The 18,978-nt window shown below is 35.2% G+C and overlaps 3 protein-coding genes across 4 annotated transcripts; all 3 read left to right on the forward strand.

Moving 5' to 3' along the window:
• Window positions 1-474: 474 nt before the first annotated feature.
• Window positions 475-4,189, forward strand: prps1b (phosphoribosyl pyrophosphate synthetase 1B). Its single transcript, XM_065268022.2, has 7 exons — window positions 475-806; window positions 1,990-2,173; window positions 2,373-2,471; window positions 2,607-2,731; window positions 2,829-3,002; window positions 3,095-3,254; window positions 3,551-4,189. The coding sequence occupies exons 1-7, from the start codon at window positions 685-687 to the stop codon at window positions 3,641-3,643; spliced, it is 957 nt and encodes a 318-aa protein (XP_065124094.1). The 5' UTR covers window positions 475-684; the 3' UTR covers window positions 3,644-4,189.
• A 592-nt stretch (window positions 4,190-4,781) lies between these two features.
• LOC135749453 (solute carrier family 25 member 53-like) lies at window positions 4,782-9,008 on the forward strand. Of its 2 annotated transcripts, XM_065268044.1 has the most exons (3): window positions 4,782-4,952; window positions 6,266-6,363; window positions 7,387-9,008. In XM_065268044.1, exon 3 carries the CDS (start codon window positions 7,398-7,400, stop codon window positions 8,274-8,276), a length of 879 nt encoding a protein of 292 aa, XP_065124116.1. In that variant the 5' UTR covers window positions 4,782-4,952; window positions 6,266-6,363; window positions 7,387-7,397; the 3' UTR covers window positions 8,277-9,008. The 2 variants fall into 2 exon arrangements, with proteins under 2 accessions (XP_065124116.1, XP_065124117.1); XM_065268045.1 differs by lacking the exon at window positions 6,266-6,363.
• Window positions 9,009-10,280: 1,272 nt separating this feature from the next.
• On the forward strand, window positions 10,281-13,079 carry tmsb1 (thymosin beta 1). The gene is made up of 3 exons (XM_065267999.1): window positions 10,281-10,429; window positions 11,697-11,809; window positions 12,697-13,079. Exons 2-3 carry the CDS (start codon window positions 11,707-11,709, stop codon window positions 12,735-12,737), a joined length of 144 nt encoding a protein of 47 aa, XP_065124071.1. The 5' UTR covers window positions 10,281-10,429; window positions 11,697-11,706; the 3' UTR covers window positions 12,738-13,079.
• Window positions 13,080-18,978: the final 5,899 nt, after the last annotated feature.

Below are 18,978 nucleotides of genomic sequence, written 5' to 3' on the forward strand. Positions count from 1 at the left end.
TATTCCTATTATAATTACCGAACAACATTATTTTTGTTTTATTTAAATTTAATGAGAGTTTATTTATATCAAACCATGTTTTTAATTTGTTCATTTCTTGAGTTACATTTAATATTAATTGCTGTAAATTTTCACCTGAACAAAATATATTAGTATCATCCGCAAATAAAACCATCCTCAACAACTTAGATACTGAACATATATCATTGATAAACAAAATAAACAGCTTGGGTCCCATCACCGATCCCTGAGGGACCCCACACTCAATGTCCAAACATACTGACCTATAGTTGAATAGACTTGAATAGATGTCTACAGAGAGATATATATTTTACCATAATAGTGTGTAGTGCCAGCATCTACCAGCAGGGGCTTTTTTCTTTACCCCCCAAAACCAGCAGGGGCTTTTTTGTTTGTTTTTTATTACCAGCAGGGGCTATCGGAAACAAACGACATGTTCTATGACGCCAGCACGCAAAGGCGGATGTGTGACGTCACATGCGTAACGCACATGAGCAGCTATGGTGGAGAGGTAGTGGCGACTTATTTTTCTGGTAATACCAACATCGGTTTCTTGCTGATACACGAAAGTGCATAATTGTTTTTCGTTTGCGAGCAAACGTTCTGTTATCTCGAGCACCTTCGGGTTTTCTTGCTCTCGAGACGCGTGGAAGCGAAAAGAAGATGCCTAATATTAAGATATTCAGCGGGAGCTCTCATCAGGATCTGTCTCAGAAAATCGCCGACCGACTTGGCTTGGAGCTGGGCAAAGTGGTGACCAAAAAGTTTAGCAACCAAGAGACATGGTGAGTAATTCCAGGAAATTATATGAAAGCGTGACATTCACGTGCTAAAGTGCTTTGCATCATATACCGCTGCTGGGAGTTGTAGTTCATCTGGTGTCCGCCAGTGCTCCACGTGGGATTTAGAAGATTACAAATCCCAGAGTGCTGAGCGCCATCACACAGTACGCGCTTGCGGTGCACATTTTTATAGTTTTTTTTTGTGTTACTTTTTTATTATATCTGGATCCTTTATTGCCATCTCTATTTGCTATTTTATCATATAGTATATAATTTAATATTTTATAATTAAGTTTACCGGTTTATGTTATAATTTTTTATGTACGGACGCTTTGAAACAATGCAAAATTGAATAAATACACAATAAACTTTGAAATAAGCTTGGTTTTATCGCTATTTTAATTTGTATGTTTAAACGGGCTGGACTTTAACTTTTTAAGGTTATGTAATGTAATGTTGACACTTTAATCAGATGATGTTATCATGGTCAAGTTATTAACTCTTTCAAGGGCGGTTTGACAGGCAAACATCGCGCCATTGGGATGTATCGCGGTATCATGTCGGGTAGGCTTGTCAATACCAAAGCATTATGTATTGTCCTGTTCACTCTCAAATTTGACATTTTTATTAGTGTTTTTAAATGTTTAAAAAAATGTATTTGATGGTTTTTTTTACAAAATACCATGGTATTACTACTAAGTTACTACTGTAAAATGATCTTTAAAACAATACAAGAACTATCTATGATAGAGCATTGCAATAGTGCCACAAAGGGTTCATGGGTTTGAAGTTGAACACAGGGAACTGATAAAAATGTATACTTTGTAATGTACTGTAAGTTGTTTAAAGCATCTGCAAAATGCATACCGTAAATGTAAATCAAACGTCTAGTACCAAGACACAAAGATTGTGAGAATTGGGAACAATAAATGCAGCTACTATGGTATTTTAATGGGAAGTGTGGTTACCATTAGTAAGTGGGGGGTGCACACCAAGGTGTTTACGTTGATGGCCTGTGTATGTTTTCAATTGTTTCCATTGGAAGTGCCGTACTTTTTAAAAACGCCAGCAGCATAGTATCAGCCTGATGTTTTTAGCCGCTTTGGTGTACACGCTCCCTTATGTGTGTCATTTGTTGTAGTAAAAGCAGGTGTTTCACTGAGATGTGTTGTTCTGTCCTTTACAGTGTGGAGATTGGAGAGAGTGTACGTGGGGAGGATGTCTACATTGTCCAGAGCGGCTGTGGTGAAATTAATGACAATTTAATGGAGCTTTTGATTATGATCAACGCCTGCAAGATCGCATCTGCATGCCGAGTCACAGCAGTCATCCCATGCTTCCCCTACGCAAGACAAGATAAAAAGGATAAGGTGGGTCAAAGGTTATGCATTCTTTCACTTTAAGCTATCACCAGAGGGGTGTAAAAGTGTGCTATTGTTTACCACTTGGAAAAAATGATTTGTTTTTGGAAAAGAAGCTCAAACTTTAATAGACAACCATATTTGTAATTGTGAAGAGAGTAAACTGTTATTATCAATCAATTAAACACTTGTTTGTTGTTTTGTGAAGAGTCGGGCACCCATCTCTGCCAAGCTGGTTGCAAATATGCTTTCAGTCTCTGGTGCTGACCACATCATAACAATGGATCTGCACGCATCCCAAATCCAGGTGGGCTTTATAGCACTATCAAATGTTTTGCATTTTGTGTGCATGTTGAGTGAGAATTCATTTTTTGCAGAAATTATGAATATAAATGTTACACATAGATCTAAGGATTTTGGACTTCTTAATTTGTTGTTTTAGGGTTTCTTTGACATTCCCGTGGACAATTTATATGCAGAGCCTGCAGTGTTACAGTGGATTAAAGAAAATATTCCAGAATGGAAGAATTGCACTATAGTTTCTCCAGACGCAGGAGGAGCCAAGAGGTGTGTTTGGTTATGTGATTAGTTATGCTCTGTTGATTTGTAATGACCTAAACATGCTGTAACTTTCACTTTCATTCATGTATTTTTCCATTGGCAGGGTGACCTCTATTGCCGACAGGCTTAATGTTGACTTTGCCCTCATTCACAAAGAAAGAAAAAAAGCTAATGAGGTGGATCGCATGGTCTTGGTTGGAGATGTTAAAGATCGGGTGGCCATATTGGTTGATGACATGGCAGATACATGCGGTACCGTATGCCATGCAGCTGAAAAGTGAGATTTTGCATTCGTTTACATCAAATCACCTTCAGTGATCTTGGCGTTTTGAGAATTTCTTACTCTAATTTCTTTTATTTTTTATTAAGGCTTATATCAGCTGGTGCCACCAAAGTTTATGCCATCCTTACCCATGGTATCTTCTCTGGTCCAGCCAGTTCACGCATCAACAATGCTTCTTTTGAGGCTGTAGTGGTGACCAATACAATTCCTCAAGAGGAAAAGATGAAACACTGTCCCAAAATACAGGTTTGTCATGTCAAAACCCCATCTGATTCATGTCAACACTTAAAGCCCAGTAACTTTTTTTAAATGGGTAAAATATTGGTTGTTCTTATTCACAGTTATTTACAGAATACACTTAGTATGTGATATTTAACCAATCTGTCTGTGCATTAATCTGTCTATTGCAAAAGTGTTACTGGTGTCATGTCAAGGTCAATGTTCTCAAAATTCTTTATTCCTCATAGATGACGTTTTGGTCTGCTAACTAATAATTACTTTTAAAGACATGTATACTAAGTATATTGTTCATTGATCTACAGGTTATTGACATTTCCATGATCCTCGCCGAGGCCATTCGCAGGACCCATAATGGCGAATCTGTGTCCTATCTTTTCAGCCACGTTCCTTTGTAACTTCTCGTCTGTTCACCACTAAAGGCCAATGCTGAACTTCATTCATCTTACCCAAAGAGGCCTGACCAGAGATATTAGCCTTTACAGAAACATTTCACTAGTTGAGGATTTTAGAAAGACTGAGATTTTTCCACTGAGAGCAAGACATGGAATGTTGAGTTTTTGTTTTCAGTCTGTGTTTTGTATAAACTGCTGTTACAATCTGTGACTATGGCTAACCTAAAATCTAGCTTAGTCTAAAAACTTGTCACATTGTAATTTATTTGTTTGCATTCACTGATATTAACTTCTGTGCTGAATCAGGCAAAATCACATATTAAAAAAAATAAGCGGTTAACAGGTGATTTTGACAGCTTTACTACAGATTGTGTAAATCAGTGGCTAATGTAAGAGTTTAGAGGTTTTGTTTGCTAGGATTAGATTATAGCTTGATCTCTGCAGGCTTGTGCCTGCTTACCAAAACGATTAAAGATTTCATTTTCCATGGATATTTTTAAGAACTCTTTATATGAACGTTTCTATGAATAAAAAGTACTTTCTTTCTTACATTGTTACATCTTGATAGTGCTTATGTAATTTCCCTTTAATGTCCTGTTTTTAATCTCTTAGGAAAGTTTGTTTTCATTTAAGTTACTTTAAATGCACATTCCTACAATTAAACTTTTTTTTTTTAAAGGCGTGCTTTGGGCATTGCTTCTGTGTTGTTAATATACTACTAAAACCTCATGTGTTGGTTTGAGCTCAGCTCACATAATAAAACAATTGCAGGATTATCCATTCATATAAATGGTAACTAATTCTCATGAACCTGGCAGTGAACCATAAGCTACATTTATTAAACAGTAATGTTAAATTCTACATATACTTAATAACTAGAAACAGTAGTGTGTTTATAAATTAACAACGTTCATTCCGAAATTAAAACCATCTATTTTTTGTTGTTTAAGTTTCTTTGAAATAATCAGATTATTCTCTCTAATAATCTGTAATTTAGTGTAATTTTTGTTGTGGTGTTATCTTTTTTTATTGTTGTTATGTTACATGTTAATGCAATCAGGAAATAAAAACACGCAGAAAGGTGACGTCACATTCACGTCATAAGCTGCTGAAGAGTAACCAATGCTGATTGAGGAGTGGCATGAGTACGCTCATAGAGAATAACGGACACTGTCCATTATATCCAATGGTTCTTTTAATCTCTCAATCACGATTGATCTGCTGAAGAGTTTCTCAATATTATGATTATTTATCCTCTATAAATCATCGCCGGTGTATTTGATTGAACATCTGTGAAAATCTCCGATTGAAGGTAGACAAGTGTCTTTGTTGTTTCTGTGTAATTATAGCACGTATGCATGCTTAAGTTTGCTTAAATTTCGTTTATTTATGATTAGACGCGTCATTTCATATCGTAATGATGCACATTTAGGGGCTGCATATAAATAAATATAAATAATTTTTCATTTACATAAGAAATTAATTTAGAATTTTTTACATTAAAAATGTTGTTTAATGTATTAAAATGTACTTATTAAATTAACCACATTATTAATATTAGATTACCAGTTGACTTTATACACATAAACAGCGTAATTATCTATTTTGTTATTTTATTTAAAAACCGCATGTACCATTTTTTTTTTTATTGCCGCTGGTGTCCCAGATAGCAGAGCAGCAGTGAAACCTCAACCAAATTTTCTGATCAACGTGAGCTGGTTTTATTTTTGCTGGTGCTTGATTTTTGCTGGTGAAGCATGCTGGACTAGCTGTGTTTTGGTAACTTTTTAAGCTGGTCTAGCTGGTGAGGCTGAAAGACCAGCCAGCCTGACCATCTTTGCCACTCTGGGAGGACCAGCTTAAACTAGCTACTGACATCTTAAACCAGCCACCAGCTTATGTTGAATTTTTAGTAGGCTATTTAATGATCATGTCACATGTGGCACATTTTATTTATGTGACAGATAAAACACAGTTAAACCAGTGACACAATTATTCACCAGTGACCTATGTAAGATCAAATATTCTTATTCTTTAACTAAAATGAAGTATATAAGACTAAATTGTTACATTCAGCAATTAAAGACTATCGGTGACACTAAGTAAAAGCAGTTAGTAAGAGATCATAACATTTTAAAAACATATTTTTAACTTAACAAATCCAGATCCCTACGCTGTCAGTAAAGTCGCTGCTTCTCAGCTGCAATTAATTTAGCCATATATGAACAAAAGAAAGATTAACAGTTATTAAGAAAAGTTAGAAGAATCATTAAATCTTAATGCTGTTTTATGCAAAAGAACTAACTGAATAGTTTTGAATAAAGTTCATATATAAATGTCAATGAGTTGATCTTCATTGATGTTACCCATTGACAGTAACACCAGTGACAATTTTCTTGAATGCATTTCACAAAATGGATGCTGCAAGATATCAAACTACATGTTATACTCACTTAATTAAGTAGTTTAATCCATTTGTATTCTAGTTTTTTACAATTCCCTGACAATAAAGTGGGCCATACCAGCGAGTTAAACCAAAAGCGTTATATGAAATCATTAGATAAATGAGACAATCTCTTATAACTGAAAAGAGACAGTGGATTTAACAAGAGCCTTTCTTTATAGATCTGGGAAGAAGGAACTCAAGTGATGTCACAAGTGTGGTTTTTATTTCAAAATAAGAGATTCTTGTTAATCAATAACAAAACCAGTGACAACTCCAGGTACTTCAATACTTTTTTCATTGGAAATTTTATAATATTTATGCACCATTTTGGTTTGTTTTTGCCATTTACATCATATATTTGATAGTTATGTATACATTATTGGAATTTAAATTGTAGAAAAAAATATTTTTGACCTCAAAATAAAGCCCTTTCCCTGGGGACAAGCACTTATGTAGTGCTTTGAAGTCTATATCAGTGGTTCTCAAACTGGGGGCCGCAAGATGGTGCCAGGGGGCCCCCAGTTGTATGGGATTTTATAAAATACATTCCTTTTTTATTTCTGTGTAATTAGACCTCAGACAAATAAGGCTACTAACCAACAGCAATATGTTGTACAATTTAATATGTTTTATTACATTCAAATGTCAAGTATACGTCAAAAATCTTCTTCAGGGGGGCCAAAGAGCGATGCACCACTACCAAAGGGGGCTGCATGCCAAAAAGTTAAAGAAACCACTGGTCTATATAATTAATTAAAAAACAAATATTGCTGCAATGATGCTCAGGAATGTGTAATTGTTCAAAAGACATATTGTTTTATTTTAAAATATTAAGAAAAGTGTAACCCTTAAGTGTTTTTAAATGTTTCTTTTTTAATAATATTTCTGTAAAGGCCGGGGACAGAAAAATGACCGATTTGTAAAAAAATTTTTGTTTAATATACTTCTAATTATTTAATGTAGAAGACTTATAGTTGTAGTATTTGAGAACATGAACTTCAGGATTCAATGCCATATGACATTAATGTGCAATAACAGTATTAATAATGGACACTTTATACTGCACGCAGTAATGTGAATTATTCATCATATTGTTTTGATGGTCATACTGTTTTTAATCATACTTAAAACATTTTGTAAGTTATGTATTTTTATTTGGTGTGCAATCGCAGTAAACATCTATTGTATTGTGTTGTGAAGACAGCTGTCAAAGATGTTTTTCAATTGATTTTACTTGTATGCATTAATTGTATGTATGACAATAAAATAACTTAGTATCTTTGGTCCTGTCTTTCTCCAGCAACACAAGATATGGGAGGCAATTCCAATGACGACCAGGCTGTTGTCGAATCCACCGACTCTACAGCCTGGTTTCGCAGCTACTTGCATGGAGGAACCTCCAGCCTCATTTCCACCTTGACCACCATCATCACGTTCCCTTTGTACAAGACTGTGTTTCGTCAACAGCTTCACAGCACTTTAGTACGTGAAGCCGTGGTCCAGTTATTTAAGGAGGGTCCGCTGAAACTGTACCGTGGTGTAGCTCCACCCCTCCTGATGAGATCTCTCAATGGCACGCTCCTGTTTGGCCTCCAGGACACTTTCCAACAGAAGCTCTCCATCTGGGCCGAACCCCCTCTTCCTCAAAATCTCCTGCCGTCTATGGCTGGTTTAGGTGCAGGGGTGGTGGAAGCTGCTCTCTTTACTCCTTGTGAACGTGTGCAAAACGTCCTGCAGAATAGCAGGAATGACAGCAGTCTTCCGACTATAAGAAGTGTATTGCTCAAGTTAAGTTCGAGACCATTAGCATCAGGGTACTACACAGCATTTCTACCTATTCTTGTCCGTAATGCCTTAGGAAACAGTCTCTATTTTGGTCTAAAGGACCCAATGTCTAAAGCACTCAGGGATTATGGCTTTTCTCCTGTAGCGTCATCATTTATATCAGGAGTTTTAAATTCAATGATGATTAGTCTACCACTGTATCCTCTCTCTGTGCTGGTGGCCAACATGCAGGCTCAAGTAGAAGCAGACAGAGGAGTAAAAAGCAGTTGGCAGTGGCTTTGGGCAGCCCGTAACCATAGCCTGGTTCTTCTCTATCGTGGAGGTGGCTTGGTCATCTTTCGCTCCTGCATTACCTGGGGCATCACTACTGCCATATATGACCAGTTGAAAAGACACTCAAGCTGATAGTGATGCAGTCAGCGAGGAATCAGTGATTTCCTCCATAACCGAAATCTCAGGTTTATATTAACATTGTTTTGCACAAACCTAAGAGACCAAACATTGAAGTTTTGCAATGATGTAGGCAGTGTGCTAAAATATTTATTAATGTAATGCACACAATATCGTAAACATGATGTACATTTTTTTTTTTAAGGAATGAAAGAATTCTTACTACAAAAACCTTGCATAATGTATGTTGAACTGAAATGCGAAATAAATAATTTAAATATTACAGGAAATCTATCCATCTGACTGTCTTTGTGTCAAAGCCTTTAAAATGGAAAAGAAACACTACAGAAGGTAGTGGTTTTCATTAGGAATAAAACGACTATAACATTATTCCTCATTTATTGCAGTATAACTGCATGGCCACGTTAAAGAGCACCTATTACATTGCTAGAAACAACATTTTTTGTGTGTTTTTTGTATAATACAGTGAGTTTGCGTGGTTTATGGTTCAAAAAACACATTATTTTACCGTACATTATGGTTGCTTCAGATGTCCCTGCCTTCCTCAAATGCCAGCAAACCAGTACATTGTGATTAGCCTGAATACCTATGACATCAGCCATGTTTATAAGATTACTCCCAATGCAATACTACAGGAGTTAATATTGTCTTTACTATCTTATCAATACGAGCCAAATCTGATCCAGAAAATGCAGATGAGCAAGCTGACAAACAACAAGTGCTACTCTGCACTGCTCCAAACTTGTGTTTGAATTATGGTTTATTCAGTAGTAAATTCTTCCAATATGACAACAAAAACTACTTACAGGCTGTGAGTCAAAAGCGGGCAGATTTATAATAATGTCCACGTCAACAGGTCCAGGAAGTAAATTGTTGCCTAAAATCCGTGTGTTTGATGTGGTCCAAGAAAAGAGATTTAAGTTGGATACGATAACTGGCGTCATTGTTTACTTTGGGATTTGTACCTTTGCATATCATTAAGTATGGAATAATTCACGATGGGCCATTGAATTATAAGAAAATAATGCAAGGACTCTGCTTTGCATCGTGCCACATCACCACCTTGGGTGTGCATTATATTCAAATAATTCAAAGGACCGGAGTCAATTATTCAGCTTATACCACAGTTACCACAAACATTGCACTTGGCCTATTTTTAAGACATGTGACAAGTTAGGTGTGTTGTTTACTGAAAAACAATCAACACCCATTAAACATTTCTCAGCCAATCAGAATACAGCATTCAACAGACCCGTTGTATAAGGTAATAACACACACTTACACACAAAGGATTTGTACAATTTAAAAACTCTACAAGTGTTCTACAACTAGAACCTGTCAATCTTTTTTCATATCTGAAACTTTTTTTATAAATTAAATGTAAAATACATTATGTAAAGGTCAACTATTATTTAATTGAAGCTGTATAATTTTTGCCCAAACTATTCTCTAGTAATTGTGATTATATTTTTCAAATGGGATTAAACAACAGTCCTTCATACATCAGAGAAAATACTACTTGATACACTTTTTATTTTATTTATTTGCAGAATGTCAATTTATCCATTAGGATCATGACTGCAAAGGTATTCATGTCTGATCTGATTTGATCACATTCGCATTCCTTTTAAATAGTTTGCGACAGCAACTGAAGGTTAATCGCCTGAAGATGGCGCTGCTGACACATTTATCTCCCCAGAACCGCTGTTTTTCATCCTAACCCTAAACACAACATCTCGCGGGGTTTGTCAGTAGCTGTATCCCCTCTAGCCAGAACCCACTCACCCTTATGCATGAAGTCCTTCAAAGCCTGGCTCTTCTCCTCGTTACGAGTTCGTTGTTCGCCCTTGATTTATTTCACATTGCTACTGATATTAGTCATTCGCACACACTTCACATCGGAATTACCAATCAGAATGCACAATTGCTGGCTGTTTATCCAACCAACCATAATACAGAAACGCTACAGGTCAATCCAATCAGAATTTAGAAGTGAGATATTGGGCCAATCAGATCGCGCGGATTACCACAGCGCTGTTGTGAAACGGAGGCGTGATTGCTATTTAAACCAACTGCCCACCTTCAGCACGCACATAGGTTCTGTCAACGACATTTACTGTGGTGAATACTTTTGAGGACAGATCTAGGTAAGTCACTAAAAGTACACAAAATTATATATTTATTTCATCAGAGAAATGCTGTAGCAGACCTGTTATGTATTTCTCCAGAGAATGTTATGCAGTATAGATGTCTCTTTAAAAGTGTGCAAGTAAAACGCACGATTGTAAAGCAATGCGATTATAACATTCATGTAAACTCTATTTGATGTATATTTTAATGTTAAAAAATGAACACCTGCAAATGTCAAGGCTATGCAGCAGCATATGGTAATAATGCGCATTACCTGTTTGTGCGCGTGCGTCGCGCGCTTGAGGGGAACATAGATGTGGATCTTTGCTTTACGCACGGTGTCTGTTCATTAAAAACATCACTACACAATAATATCAAACTGAACCTTTCCGTTATTAAAACATGTCAGGAATTTCACACAGTCGCCTGAGATTTTCATACTGGGTGTGGTGAACACGTGAACATATGCAATGCTTACAGTTTAACGGTGTAGTTTCTAATAAGTTTTAGTAAATAATGTGTGTTTAATAAATGTGTGAGCTATACACCACAATGTCTTAAGTCTTTAACAGTTCAAGGCCTGGTTACTTAAGATTTGTATTGTTTTCCGTATGTGTAATAATCATTTGACATAAAAAGGAAAAGGTTAAACATTAATGCACCATCAAAAGTAAATATGCGCAACTGTTACTGCACCTGATTTAAACATTAAGGTTGCTTGACAAAACACTTTTTTATAGTGGATTTATTTTACACCATAAAAAAGAACAAAGGGTGTCCAAATATCTTGGCTGATCATTGCATAGATTAATTTTGAAATGTTACTTCCTCTTGTTGTGCAGATCTTTCTGTAATACTGTCAGTATTGTGTTGTTATCTTATGCACAAAAGTTAGGCCTCAGTTCATTAAAAAAAGTTAAAATAAAAACCGCAACTGCAAAATATTCAGCTTTGTGCAGTAAAAGCATATCATGTTAGATTGGTGATAGGTTGGTGATATTTAATGATGTTTGCTCAAATAAGGGCTTGTGTAACCTGGTTTTTAATTGCACCTCAGAGGAGGGTGGGGTCCACCTACATGTTCATACAAAGTGAGGGAAACTTAAACCTTGGAGGAAATGGGTAGTTGAAAACTTCTGCTTTTGTTAAAAATGCTGTTTGACAATGAAACACAGTTATATACATTGTCAGTTATGTTTGTCAGATCTGCTCACAAAATATTCATGAATGTTGTGCAGACATTTTTTTTTTTGATTTGGTATTGAATTACTCTAATTTACACAGACTCGCCAAAATGAGTGACAACAATCCCGTCAAAGAGGAAGTGAAGCAATTTGACAAGAAATGCCTGAAAAAGACGAATACAGCAGAGAAGAACACTCTGCCGACCAAAGAGGGTAAGCGAGTTTGGCAGCTTCATGTTTCATTGTTTCAGTAAATGTAGCTTGGATTTGCACAGTCTTGTGCTGATCTGACACACACACACACACACACACACACACACACACACACACACACACTGCACAATTCTCAAGATAACACGGAAAAAAACAGACCGCCTCTGCCTTTGTTTCACCTGTGGCCTATCAAAAAAAAAAAAAAAAAAAAACAGTTAAACATAAAGGTGTGGCTCCTGACAGATTCAAACCCTACTGCAACATTGTTACGCAAGATTCCCAAACAGATTATGATAGATTGATTGGAGATATTTCATTTTGCTGCAAGTTTATTTAAGTTTTAAATAATGAATAATATCACATTTCTCCTCACTATTAAAGCTATATATTTATGCATTAGGTTTCTCTTTAACATCTCTGTCTGCTACAGTAATCAGACAACACAGTAAAGCATCTTAGACATGTTTACACAATGTTTTTTATTTAATGCCTGAAGCTGTCATTGTTTTCATCCTCAGTGCAAATAATTCCCAATCAATTTGCATGTTCAGTTTCCTTTCCAGGGAACGTACATTTTTGATGAATACACATAGATTATGACGATAGTAAGTTCAAGCGCTGATAATCGTGTCTTTGCTCTCCTGTGTCTTAACAAAACTATTTGCTTACTAAATGTGAAACTTTCACACGACATTACAGCCAGTTACAACATATTTCATGTTTAAGATAAAGTTATGCAACTTTTTAACTGGTGAGAATTACATGTCTTGTTGCTTGAAACATGACAGAACATTATACAGAAATATGTTAAAAATGCTTTCATAACCTTTATTCAGGTTGACATTGTTCATCGTTGTAATTCACGTTTCCAATTCCTCTTTTCACAGATATTGAGCAAGAGAAAAAGGCTGTACAGGCGACAAAATGAATCTTAACCTGTCACCACTCCTCTTTCTTCCTGTCCCACCCCCTTTGACTGGACCACCTACTTCTGCATATAAGATCATATTAAAATCATTGTCATTTTTTACTGTACAAGATGAAAACTGTATAATCGTGTTTTAATTGCAGCTGTGGATATTTTAAGTCTTTTATCATGTTATTTTGAGAGGAGACTGACGTTTTTGCAGCCTTCTGTCATTAACATATCATGACTGTCAATGCAACTCGTGTCACCTGAATCTGTTATTATTCTTGATTGGTTAATCTTATAAATAACATGCAAGATGATATTTTTGTTTTATAAATAATAATAAAGTTTTAAAATGTATTCAAGTGAATTTCGTACTGCTGCTGTACACATTAAAGGCGGAGTGCATGATTTCTGATAAAAGCTTTGGAAACACACTTGTAGCCAATTAGCAATAAGGGGTGTGTCTACTAAATGTAATTGTTGCCTGGGTTGTGTATGTGTGGGGCGGGTCTATCAAAGGAATGTCCAGATTCTATTGGGTTAGGGGCGTGTTCGTTCAGGTGATTTCAGATGTCAACATTGGCTTTCAGAGATCATGCACCCTGCCTTTAATAATGGGAAAATTTCATAAAAAAGGAAAACCATGGAAACTACATAAATATGTTTTGTTTTTGTAAAAATTATTAGATGACGTACACAAAGATAAATGATACAAAGATAGGCTTGAAATGACTTGAAAAGTAAATATGATTTAAAAGTAAGTAAATAAATTAATCTGGTCACACAATTTAAGGTCCAATTCTCACTATTAACTACTTTTTAATATGCTTGTTTATAATTAGTAAAGTAGTTGTTAAGTTTAAGTAGGCCTATTGTTAGAATTGGGATTAAGGATGTAAAGTAAGGTTTTGCAGAATTAGGCATTAATGTGCTTTTAAAGTACTAATATACAGCCAATCTTTAATATTATCTCAGTAATATTAATGCCAATAACCAACTAGTTAATAGTGAGAATTGTAAACTACACTATAGTGTTACGATTATTTTGATTAACTTACCAAAGGATTCAAAGTGAGAAGGATACATAAAACGCATGCATTTTAACATTAGACTTTAAGGGATGGTTTCCCGGACAGGGATTAGTTTAAACCAGGACAAGGCCTTAGTTTAATTAGGAATATAACTAGTTTTAACAAACATGCCTTACTAAAAACATTACTTGTGTGCATTTTGATGCAAAACAAAGAGTACTTATATATTTTAAGATATGTCAGTGCAGGTTGTTTTCAGTTTGGACAGCTCTTAAAAAAATGTTTAGTCTAGGACTAGTCTAATCCCTGTCCGGGAAACCAGCCCTAAATGTTGATGTTAAATCCATTATTTTATTCTACAGTTCAGTATTTAGTTGAAGTAACTGTAATAAATTACAAGAAAAATAAGAGTAATCCCATACTTAACCTTTTCAAGGAAAAAGTAATTAAATTACAGTGACTAATTACTTAGTAACTAGTTACCCAACACTGGACGTACATAAGGAAGAGGTTTTATCTTTTAGATTTGACACTGTAGAATCAAGAATGTGTATGTTCGTATCTAGAAAACAACCAACAGTCTAACATAAGCATTTATTTGTTTAGCAGACACTTTATTCAAAGCAGCTTGCAAATGAGGATAAAAGCATACATCCAGGCTTATGTTGCACAGTAACTTCCCAGCACATTTTAGTGTTGTACAATGTGTAATGTTTGTGAACTGCAGCACATTATTCCTCTTTCTGCGGTTTTTGGACTGTTTTAGTCTCGGCCAAAGAGAAGCATTCCCAACGAATTACTTACTGTAATGTTTATACATTTCAGGCAGATTGCACCATGTCTCAATTCTGTAATGATCATATAAAGTCTTTCTAATATATCTTTCATTGAGTGCAGTCTTTATAATGCTGAACTTTTCTACTTCATTAAACCTTTCCATGAAGAGTTTCTTGTTTGCAAAGGCAAACCTCATTTCTATTGATTATGCTAAGGGTTAATGACTTGAACAAACCAAACCCTGTTAAACGTTGGCATGCAACATGCACAGTGTTTTCTGCCATGGACAAAAATGATTCTTCGGATGATAAGGCTGTTTAAGGGAGTGTTATTATTTTTTGGCGATTAGACTTATGCAACCACATTGCAATGTTCTGGCAACCACCTAGAGCACTCTATACATTGATAGAAAAAATGGGACAACAGCCGTTACTGGAGCGTTACAGGTACTGCCCCACTGACAACACCATATTATCTGAGAATATAGCATTGCGGAAGGTTTTGCACAGCAGTTATAGTGTAGTATTTTCTTGCACAGGTAGTGTACTTATGCAAATTGTGTGTATGTATTTTAAAATCACAAACAACATCTAAATACATATGTGGCTCAGTGGGTAGCACTGTTGCCTTGCGAGCAAAAAGGTCCATAATTTGAACCCCGGCTAGGTCAGGTGGCCTTTCTCTGAGGATTTTGCATGTTGTCAGTGTGGGTTTACTCCAGGTACTCCAGTTTCCTCCCAGAGGCCAAAAACATGCAGGTTAGTTGAATTGGAGATGCCAAATCTGTGTATGGATTAACTTGTGTGGATCAACTTGTGCATGGTTTAACCTGTTCTTGCCATGAATATAGCCGTAGATTCTGGAATGGTGTTAAGAATGAACAAATAAACAAACACACAATGAATCCATTTTCAATTTCAGCTAGAGTTCTGTATATGTCCATAGGATTATTTCCCAAGAAACGTGCAAAATTGCAACTAAATGGTAAAATGTAAAGTAATTTAAGTGTATCTTAAGTGACAAAGCACGTAGCATAAGAGGTCATGTAAGGTGAACTGAAGTACAGTATTTTTTTTCATTGAAATTTCTTTTACTATTATTTGTTTGTACTTTAAAAAACAAATTCTCTGCAAAATATAAAAGCACGATAGGTCAGTGCTACCTGTATAGCAATGGTAATGAAACTATTTCTTCATATGCACAAGTAGCTACTAACTCTGAGCTTTCAGAAGAAAAGTTTACCTGCCAGATGAACCACAACGAAAACAGAAAAATGTCTCTGTGATGCTCCAGCAAGAGTTTACATGAATGGAATGACATGAATCACATGGTTTTTAAATCGCTGTTGTATAATGTTTACAGCGTTTGTATATAAATGTATTATTTTTAATCAATTTATCAAAAATTATTAAACATTTATATGATAATATATAATGGTGTTCATATTAGGACCTTTAACTAAAGGGATCATAACAGCTGCATGCAAAACAATTAGCTAAATGCTGTTTAAAATAGTTTAAATTAAAATACATCCAGTCACAACACAGAACATGTTAACTTCACAAAAGTATGTCGATTAACTACCCATATCTGAGTCTGCACCACACCTTTACTCCCAAACTTACATTTCATCCTCACATACAGTTGTGTAAAGATGTGCCAAAAGGTGTGGTGGAGTACGCTGACACATGATAACTGCATTATTTTAACTAGTATATTTGCAGTTAGAAAAAGAAACGCATGCAAGATGTATAGAACAAAAAAGCCTGAATACCTGTAATGTCTTGTGTATAGATAGCAACATGTTTATGCTTGCAGAAGAAAGATAACAAATCACATTGATGCACATTCCACACATGAGCTGTATGAACAACATATTGACTCCCCAGAATTGTGCTGTATAAATGCATATTATTAATTAACAGAGATTCACAATAAGTAACGCACTGAAAGTGAAAAATAACTACGACTCTTTACCAAAAGATTTTGGTTTCTAAACAAGAATGTGTTTTATTGCATTTGCACATGCATGGTCATGTCAAGGGTGCATACTTGTGTGCTGGGGTAGACTGATCAGATAGCTATCAGATATTAAGAAGAAAATACAACCTGTGGGCAGATGTTTATGTGTGTATTTGTGTATGGCTCTTCATAGTGTAAGACAACATAGTGTATATATGAGATGCAATATTTTGTTACTGTAATCAACTTTAACATTTAAAACAAGAACATTACAAATAGATGCCATGCCGTTGGTATACATTTGTTATGATCCTTCAATTTAAGTCTATGGGATGTTTTCACTTGTACTATGTTGTGCAAGGCAAAAGTTTGATCACTACGAAAAATTAAAGTACCCTTTATTTGAGGTCTACCACATAATTTCAGGTCTACATTGTGAGAGACGAGTTACAGGCCTGAGTGTCTGTGGGTTTGTGTTATCACTCTAATCACGAAAAACTGAAAAAAGATCTGCACACTGTTAAAGTCCCTTTGTTTCAAAAAGGTTTAAAAGGGCGCGCCGTTTTAAACCTTTTTGAAATAAAGGGACTTAAACAGTGTGCAGTTATTTTTTCTGTTTTTTGATTCATCTTTTGATTAATCTTTGATGGTCAAGACTTTTTTGGATGTGTACAATACTAACAATGACACTTGCATTACCAACCACAACTAATAACATGCATTACTTACATGTGATAAATGAAATTTGGAAAACGGCAGAGCAAGAACTCTTCCATGACTTTCAAGACATGAACCAGATTTTAATCCTGACACTATCAAGTTGTTTAAGTCTGTTAGTATAGTAGGCACCACGACACACCCATGCACACAAAGTTCACTTTTTATCGGCTATGTATGAGGTCACCACACGCACACACGCACGCACGCACACACACATACAGACAGACAGACACACACACACACACCTCTAATCACTCACATTTTGTGTACAACTTCTAAGAGAAACTTGTTTGACAGCATATTTGCTCATGTAATAATACACTATTGCTAAACTTTTAAACAAAATCTTTTTTAGTTTTGTTTATTTTTAACTTTGATAACTCTCACGCTTCATTTACCATTTTATTTTTTCTCATTATATTTTTTATATTGTTTTTCATTTTTATATTTAGTTTGAATTTTTTTTTGTCTGCTACCTCTAGATTTTACAAGCTTGCCACCACATGTTAGTGGCCGCCCATTTATTGCTCATCGGCATCTGTGATTTTCCAGAAACACTGTAGGCCTATATCATGACATTGGTATTTTATCATTATTATTTTATTATTATGACATTATTATACATTAATTCAAAATAGACATAATAAAGATTGAGAATATAAGATAAACAGCTATAATGTATATAATTGACAATAACAAAGCATTACTTTTATTTAAACATTAGCCTTATTTTGTAAAAATTTTGACTTTTTTAAAAACTAGTTTATGCATAACATACAGCAAAAATGCTTGTATGATTGTAAATGATGCATTACAATCTCTCTCTCTCTCTCTCTCTCTCTCTCTCTCTCTCTCTCTCTCTCTCTCTCTTTCTCTCTGTGTAATGAATAGCCAGAAGTGTAATTAGGAAGCTGTTTAAGGGTGCGGTTTCTAATTTTATAGTGGATATCCTGCAGCAGGCCTTGCTTTTTTGATTTAAATGGTAACCCACTTCAAAAGTCTTCAGTAAAAGTTAAAAAGTATTGCAGTTAAAATTAATATATAATATTGAAAAACTAATAGTGTTTAGAATGACATAATATTATATTTTCTTACTCTTGTTTTTTTTTTGTATTGTGTGCCATACAGCCTTTGGCATGGATTAGAGGGGAATTTGTCTCAGGCCTTGAATTGTGCAACAGCCACGCCTACAACATTTCTAGTGTGCAACCAGAACATACTGTGTGGGGTGATATGGAAATGTGCTTGACATTTTACAATGTTTTAATACAGAATTGGGATGGAAAACAGCCATTTTTATGTCCGTGATTACAGGCAGCAAGAATGTGCTATACTACACTTTAATTTTTTTTATTGTTATGTTTATTATTTCAAATACTATTGCATACAGTCAACTACTTTATTAAAAGTATGACTGTAATGCAAAATACTTAACGCAGTGTTCAGTAAAGTCGTCTGTTAGTTGTTTTGGTTTACATTCAGTAATGCAACTATAAGCTGGTCAGATGTATCTGTATTGTGCTGCCATCTTCTGGTCAGAGTCATTGAACTGAATGCTCACGTGCTTATTTGGAACAACCAGAATATTATTTACAGAAATAAATCTTTATTTTTAGAGAGATGGTACTCAAACCACATTTATTTTGTGAATCAGCTAATAGATGACAATGGTCAATTTTATTCCTTTATTGAATTTTCAAAAAAAAAATGATTTTGGAGTTTCATCAAAAGAGTATTTTACTGTATTCAATGCAATTCCATGTGGT

Source organism: Paramisgurnus dabryanus, chromosome 16, assembly GCF_030506205.2.
Source record: "Paramisgurnus dabryanus chromosome 16, PD_genome_1.1, whole genome shotgun sequence".
NCBI classification, from domain to species: domain Eukaryota; kingdom Metazoa; phylum Chordata; class Actinopteri; order Cypriniformes; family Cobitidae; genus Paramisgurnus; species Paramisgurnus dabryanus.